At 47.5% G+C, this 8,246-nt stretch overlaps 1 protein-coding gene across 1 annotated transcript in view; it reads right to left on the minus strand.

Moving 5' to 3' along the window:
* The window catches only part of oca2 (oculocutaneous albinism II), a 331,959-nt gene extending 324,103 nt beyond the window's left edge, over positions 1–7,856 (minus strand). Inside the window, exon 1 of the mRNA XM_078221469.1 lies at positions 7,618–7,856. Within this exon, the coding sequence (XP_078077595.1) occupies positions 7,618–7,856 (239 nt within the window). The remainder of the gene's footprint in view (positions 1–7,617) is intronic.
* Between the last annotated feature and the right edge of the window lie 390 nt (positions 7,857–8,246).

The following is an 8,246-nucleotide window of genomic DNA, read 5'->3' on the forward strand; positions in this document are numbered from 1 at the left end:
TTCTGCTGATTGAAAAGCCTATTTATTCAAAGTTACAGCTTTTTCCCCGCTACCAAGTAAGCAAGACAGAACAATTTGCAACCACACCACTTCCCAGGTGATGCTTGATTTTAACAGTCACAGAGATGCACATGACACACGGTGAGATTTCCTCATAGATGCACTGATGTTATGCTGATTAAAAGAGACGAGTACCGATCAGCTGCTCGGAGAGCTTGTTGCACAGAGTTTCCTCAGTCAGCTCATTTGCACACCCCATACAGTAGCCGTGGCCCTAAATCCAGTGTAAAAATCATAGAATCCCTGCCGTGCAGAAAGAGGCCATTCAGCCCATCAAGTGTGCACCAACTTTCCAACAGATCATCTTACCCAGTCCCAACCCCAGTCCTACCCCCATTTACCCGGCTAATCCACCTGACCTGCACATCTTTAGACAAGGGGCAATTTACCATGGCCAATCCACGTAATCTGCACATCTTTGGAGTGTGGGAGGAAACCGGAGCACCCGGAGGAAACCCTCGCAGACACAGGGAGAATGTGCAAACTCCTCGCAGGCAGTGACCCAAGCCAGGAATTGAACCCGGGTCCCTGGCGCTGTGAGGCAGCAGTGCTAACCACTGTGCCACCGTGCCGTCTGTAATTACCGTAAAAGTGGAGGTTATTACCTGGAGCACATGGAAACTGGATAAGAAACCCTTACAAGAACAATTCAGCATCAGGAGGAAAGAACATAGGGCCAGATCTTCACTGAGTCGTGGAGGGTCCACAGGGTTTTCAAAATGGCGAGCGGGACCCAGAAACAAAACCAGAAAATGGTGAAAAATCTCAGCAGGTCTGAAAGCATTGGTGGAGAGAGAATAGAGCCAACATTCCGAGTCTGGATGACCCTCTGTCAGAGCTGAGAGCAAAGAAAATCAGACAGGATTTATACTATGGGGGTGGGGTGGGGGTGGTGGGGGGGGGGGGGTGGTGAGAGGGGGGCGGGGTAGTGCAGTACCCAGGACCAAGGATCGAGACAGGACTCAGATCTGCGTTTCCAGCAGATTCCATTTTAACTGATCGAGGAAAGGTGACAGGGAATGAAGTGCACAGACACATTACAAATTGGCTGAGGCATTTCAACTCATTGCACAAGACAAGTAAACCTGAGTTTCACTTCAGGGACAGCCTCATCTCACAGTGTGTGTTCCACAACTTTATGGTGGAGACGCAAATGCTATTATTGAGTGGATAATGTATGTGGAACTCTCAAGTTGTTAAGTTATTTCAATCCCTTCCCTTTAAAATTAAGAAAACTGCCTGCCTGTGTCAATGGGAATAAAACAGTCTAGTAGTTTTAGTTGACATTACCCCAAATGCTATCATTGTTGCATTGCTTGACTACTTTCCACAACCTATCATTATCATAATAGGTAGCTGAAAGTTGACAGTTTGATTTTATGATTTGAGTTATGAATACAAATATTTGTTTTTATAATGGATTGAGTACTTGAATGGATTATTGACTGGAGCTTGATGGATGGGATGTTCTTTATATAGTGAATTCTGTAATAAGTATTTAGAACATTATTTTATTTCATCTCAGCATCACTGCTGAGAACAACCTATAGTGGATATTAGGTGAGTTGGCATGGAGGGTATAAGGGCGAAGAGTAGTGGTTAGGGGCATGCATTGGCATGTTATGACCAAGTTGGCAAAGGCGACGTAGGGGGCCATGGGGATGGGTAGGAGCTCATGCATTGGCACTAAGTTGAAATGGGGCTTTGAGAGACCTTGTGGATGGTTGGCACAGAGGCTATGTGGGGCCATTGGGTGCGGATGGGGGGAATGGGTTGGCATGGATGGTGCATGGGAAGTTGGTGGAGGGGTGAGGTGGTGCGAGAGTGAAGGCCAGAGGGCCTAAAATTTAATAAAATAACTGGGCCAAAGCGTTTTAACCAGCCTTCTTCAGTACCCGGCAACCCGTGGATGTCTGAAATCTGCATCCAGGATGGCAGACCCAACCCCATTGCACAGCCATGACCCCTCCTGGAATAAAACTCGTGCCATTCGGGTCATGTTTTCCTAAAGTGTGTGCTCTGAGCCAGGAAATGTCCCACCCGGAGCTGCCCACCTCGGGAGCAAAAATCCTGCCCAAGGTATTTGTCTCACATACGTAAATCTCAAATAACCTAATTCACTGGTTCACCAATCTTTTCATTGCACTTTGGCTCTTATATCTACAACAGAAACATCTGCAACAAGCAACCAAGCAATGCATCCTTTTTCCCAGGGTGGAAGAGTCAATTACTAGGGGGCACAGGTTTAAGGTGCGAGGGGCAAGGTTTAAAGGAGATGTACGAGGCAAGCTTTTTACACAGAGGGTGGTGGGTGCCCAGAACTCGTTGCAGGGGGAGGTAGTGGAAGCAGATATGATGGTGACTTTTAAGGGGAGTCTTGACAAATACATGAATAGGATGGGAATAGAGGGATATGGTCCCCGGAAGGGTAGGGGGTTTTAGTTCAGTCGGGCAGCATGGTCGGTGTAGGCTTGGGGAGCCAAAAGGCCTGTTCCTGTGCTGTAATTTTCTTGTTCTGTATTCTTTGATCAGGAAGAGAAGAAAGCCTCCAAGCCCTCTTCAAGGGAATTGAAGTCAGGAGACACAAACACTAAGATATGGGTGGCAACATGTCAGCTAGGAATATACTCGTGCCATCTGGAGGGAGATGGTACTGTGACACTGTGTCAAACCCTTCAATTCTGGGGCTGTGGAGCAGTGCCGAAAGAAGTTCAATGACCTCATCGTCTTCCCTTGATATTCAATGGCATTACCATTGCTGAGTCCTCCACTATCAACAACCTGGGGTTACTAGTGACAGGAAACTGAACTGGACAAGCCATATAAATACTATGGCAACAAGAGCAGGTCAAAGACTAGGACTCTGACAGTGAGTAAATCACCTCCTAACTCCCCAAAGTCTGTCCACCATCTACATGGTGTGTGATGGAATACTCTTCACTTGCTTGGATAAGTGCAGCTTCAACAACCCTCAAGAAGCTTGACACCATGCAGGACAAAGCAGCCAACTTGATTGCTATCCCTTCCACAAACATTCAATCCCTCAACCACCGACAAACAGTGGCAGCTATCTACAAGATGCACTGCCGGAACTCACCAAGGTTCCTTAGGCAGCACCTTCCAAATCCATGACCACAGCCATCAGAAGGACAAGAGTAGCAGATACCTGGAGGTTCCCCTCCAAGTTCCTGACCTGGAAATATATCGTCATTCCTTCACTGTCATTGGATCAAAATCCTGGAATTTTCTCCCTAACAGCACTGTGGGGACTCCAACGGTTCAAGAAGTCAGCTCACCACCACCTTCTCAAGGGTAATAAATGCTGGCTTAGCCAGCGATGCTCACAACCCATAAAAATGAATTTAATAAAATAGGGTTGGCGAGGTAACATATGATTCCTTCCTTTAGTACCTGGGACTCTCCTCATCCTCTTAAAATAAAACTGAAATAATTAACTCCTCATATACACATATGCGCAAACCACATGTATACAAATAGATGTACACAGATATATGGATCAATCCACGCATGTGAAGAGTTAGTTTAAAAAGACATCATTTGAATTTTACGCAGATTATAATGTTCAGAATGGGATGCACGGATATTCATACATCTAGCAATAATTTTGGGCAGTGAAGTCACTAATTAATGGGTGGTACAGTGGCACAGTGGTTAGCACTGCTGCCTCACGGCACCTAGGTTCAATTCCGGCCTCAGGGTCACTGTCTGTGTGGAGTTTGCACATTCTCCCCGTGTCTGCATGGGTTTCCTCCAGGTGCTCCGGTTTCCTCCCACAATCCAAAGATGTGCAGGTTAGGTTGATTGGCTAAATTGCCCCTTAGTGTCAGGGAGACTAGGAGGGTAAATGTATGGGGTTATGGGACTAGGGCCTGGGTGGGATTGTGGCCGGTGCAGACTCGATGGGCCAAATAGCCTTCTTCTGCACGATAAGGATTCTATGATTAATATATTAATTGGAGGAGGAACTGTGTGGGTTAAAGACTAAAATGCAAGTAATTATTGAAACTGTGTTCCTTCAGCTGATCATCAGTCAATTCAAGAAAACTGGTCGCCACTAATTTGTTGATATTTACCAACCGGATTTCCAGTGTGAATTTGTAACCTCCCCAGCTCTTGGTAAGCCACTACTGCCACCTTCAGCAAGAGGAAGCAAATGTCATCAAAAGCGCAGTCGATGAAACTCACATTGGTTGTCACAAAATCACACAATGTAGCGTTTGCCCAGAGTGAATTTTAAAGAAGGAGAAAGAGGTAGGAGATGTCAGGCCTAAGGACAACAGAGGAATAGATGAGGCTTTCAATGCAATATGTGATGTTTGAAGAAGGTAGTCTTGGTAATGGAGGAGTCAAGAGGTCAGAAGTTCAGCTTGGAGTCAAATAGCTCCCCAAAGATGCAAACTTCAGACAGTGGGTAGGAAGAGGGATGGAGTCGCAGACTTGGCAACAGAGATTGTGACTGTCTAGTTACACATGTAAACAATGGCCCTTTCAGCAAGGTAATATATGGTTTTCAGCTATGGAACCGCGTCAAGTCTGATTAAAGCCATGCGAGAGAAAGGAGAAAATAAAACAAATTATCAGTGGGAAATTAGTAAATGCTCATGGGGAATGGCCAAAGAACCTGAATATATGGCAACTACTGATGGAAAAATCAGAGAATCATAGAATCCCCACAGTACAGAAAGAGGCCATTCGGCCCATCGAGTCCATCCCTCATGGTAGGCTAGTGAAAAAGGTTGGATCTCATGGGATAAAGGGGGAGGTGGCTAGATGGGTGGAGAACTGGCTTGGTCATAGAAGACAGAGGGTGGTAGTGGAAGGGTCTTTTTCCGGCTGGAGGCCTGTGACTAGTGGTGTTCCGCAGGGCTCTGTATTGGGACCTCTGCTGTTTGTGATTTATATAAATGATCTGGAAGAAGGAGTAACTGGGGTGATCAGTAAGTTTGCGGACGACACAAAACTGGCAGGACTTGCAGATAGTGAGGAACATTGTCAGAGGCTACAGAAGGGTATAGATCGGCTGGAAATTTGGGCAAAGAAATGGCAGATGGAGTTCAATCCTGATAAATGCGAAGTGATGCATTTTGGTGGGAATAATGTAGGGAGGAGCTACACGATAAATGGAAGAACCATAAAGGGTGTAGAGACGCAGAGGGACCTGGGTGTGCAAGTCCACAGATCTTTGAAGGTGACGTCACAGGTGGAGAAGGTGGTGAAGAAGGCATATGGCATGCTTGCCTTTATAGGACGGGGCATAGAGTATAAAAGTTGGGGTCTGATGTTGCAGATGTATAGAACGTTGGTTCGGCCGCATTTGGAATACTGCGTCCAGTTCTGGTCGCCACACTACCAGAAGGACGTGGAGGCTTTGGAGAGAGTACAGAGGAGGTTTACCAGGATGTTGCCTGGTATGAGGGGCTTAGTTATGAGGAGAGATTGGGGAAACTGGGGTTGTTCTCCTTGGAAAGACGGAGGATGAGGGGAGACTTAATAGAGGTGTATAAAATTATGAAAGGCATAGATAGGGTGAACGGTGGGAAGCTTTTCCCCGGGTCGGTGGTGACGTTCACGAGGGGTCATAGGTTCAAGGTGAAGGGGGGGAGGTTTAACACAGATATCAGAAGGACATATTTTACTCAGAGGGTCGTGGGGGCCTGGAATGTGTTGCCGGGCAAGGTGGTGGAGGCGGACGCACTGGGAACGTTTAAGACTTATCTAGACAGCTATATGAACGGAGTGGGAATGGAGGGATACAAAAGAGTGGTCTAGTTTGGACTCGGGAGCGGCGCGGGCTAATTGTTCTTTGTTTGATAGATCATTCTATGATCATCTTGCTGATGCCAGTACAGAGCGAGACTGCGGATAGTTGGTAACCTGTCTCGGGGGCAGGGAATTCAGATGGTGTTCGTAAAGCAGAAGTGGAAATGAATAGGGTTGGGAAGCATTTTCTGATCAGGGCCAGTGTGATCTCCTGGACTCGTTTCGATCGCCTCAGGGGGTCGGAGAGGAATTTCCCAGATTTTTTTTTGCCCCATATTGGCCCTGGGGTTTTCACTCTGGGTTTTCGCCTCTCCCTGGAGATCACATGGTCTGGAATGGGGGGGTGGGGGTGAGTTAATAGGTTGTGATGAACAAAGCATCTTAGCTGTGAGGGACAGCTCGGTGGATAGGATATTAGGATGTAGATAGGCTGGAAAATTGGGCGGGGATCCTGGATTCAGGATTCAATCCTGGACCGGGGAGCGGCGCGGGCTTGGAGGGCCGAAGGGCCTGTTCCTGTGCTGTATTGTTCTTTGTTCTTTGAGTCTGCACTGACCACAATCCCACCCAGGCCCTAGTCCCGTAACCCCATGCATTTACCCTGCTAATCCCCCTGCCACTAAGGGTCCATTTAGCATGGCCAATCAATCTAACCTGCACATCTTTGGACTGTGGGAGGAAACTGGAGCACCCACACAGTCTTGGGAGAACGTGCAAACTCCACACAAACATTGACTCAAGCCAGGAATTGAACCTGGGACCCTGACGCTGTGACGCAGCAGTGCTAACCACTGCGCCACCATGTTGCCCTCATGATGTCAGGGATGCACAAGTGACCAGTCTTCAAGGAATATGTCGATCTTGGAGGATTGTAGGGCTGAAGGAGGTCACAGAGTTTGGAAAAGGTGAGACCATGGAGGAATTTGAAAAAAATGTCTGAGAATTTTAAAATTGAGGGCTAACTCATGGGGCGGCATGGTGGCACAGTGGTTAACACTGCTGCCTCACAGCACCAGGGACCCGTGTTCAATTCCCGGCTTGGGTCACTGCCTGTGCAGTGTCGGCACTTTCTCCCCGTGTCTGCGTGGGTTTCCTCCGAGTGCTCCGGTTTCCTCTCACAGTCTGAAAGCCTGGTTAGATGCATTGGCCATGCTAAATCCTCCCTCAGTGTACCCGAACAGGTGCCACAGTGTGGCGACTAGGGGATTTTCACAGTAACTCCATTGCAGTGTTAATGTAAGCCTACTTGGGGCATGAATAAATAAACTTAAAACTTAACTGGACTGGGAGCTAATGCAGGCTAGTGGTTGAACAGAACGTGTCGATAAAGGGCGCAGACTTTTGGGTAAGTTCAAGTCTGGAGAGGATTCAAGGTGAGAGGCCTTGAAGCCTGGAAGGATCGGAATAGTCAGGCCTAAGGGCAACAGAGGAATAGATGAGGCTTTCAATGCAATGAGTGATGTTTGAAGAAGGTTGTCTTGGTAATGGAGGAGCTAAGAGGTCAGAAGTTCAGCTTGGAGTCAAATAGCTCCCCAAGGATGCAAACCTCAGACAATAGGTAGGAAGAGAGATGGAGTCGCAGACTTGGCAACGGAGATTGCGATTGTCTAGTTACACATGTAAACAATGGCCCTTTCAGCAAGGTAATATATGGTTTTCAGCTATGGGACCGCGTCAAGTCTGATTAAAGCCATGCGAGAGAGAGGAGAAAATAAAACAAATTATCAGTGGGAAATTATTAAACAAAGTGTAGCGCGATGTCAGGGTATCTGTTACCTAAGGTTGTTGGAGAGTGTGAAGTTCAGGTGGAGACTGTCCAAGATGTCACATTTCTCGGTAGAGGTAGATGCAGAAAGGCAGCCAACTTCGCTTCCTAGTCGACCCCGTCGCTCCAGCTCGCCCGAGCTACTTTCCCATGATTCACCAGGATCCACTTCGTGAAGAGTCAGGTAGCTTCTCCTATCAACAGAAAAGTCATGGCTTGACATTAACCTCTTGCTAAAGATCAGCAGCATTGTGAAGCATTACGATGCACTGCCCCTGTATCGAGGGTGGCAGTGCACATAGCGAGATGTATGCTTAACCAGCCGCCCCGGCATCAAACTGGCACTGCCCACAGAGCACCCGACTTTCAGTTCTGTTCATTTCCATTCCATACACCATCAAGCTCAGGTTAAATCACATAAGAGAAAGACGGCACGGTAGCACAGTGGTTAGCACTGCTGCTTCACAGCTCCAGGGTCCTGGGTTCGATTCCCGGCTCGGGTCACTGTCTGTGTGGAGTTTGCACATTCTCCTCATGTCTGCGTGGGTTTACTCCGGGTGCTCCGGTTTCCTCCCACAGTCCAAAGATGTGCGGGTTAGGTTGATTGGCCAGGTTAAAAATTGACCCTTAGAGTCCTGGG

Source organism: Mustelus asterias, chromosome 10, assembly GCF_964213995.1.
Source record: "Mustelus asterias chromosome 10, sMusAst1.hap1.1, whole genome shotgun sequence".
Classification (NCBI taxonomy): Eukaryota; Metazoa; Chordata; class Chondrichthyes; order Carcharhiniformes; family Triakidae; genus Mustelus; species Mustelus asterias.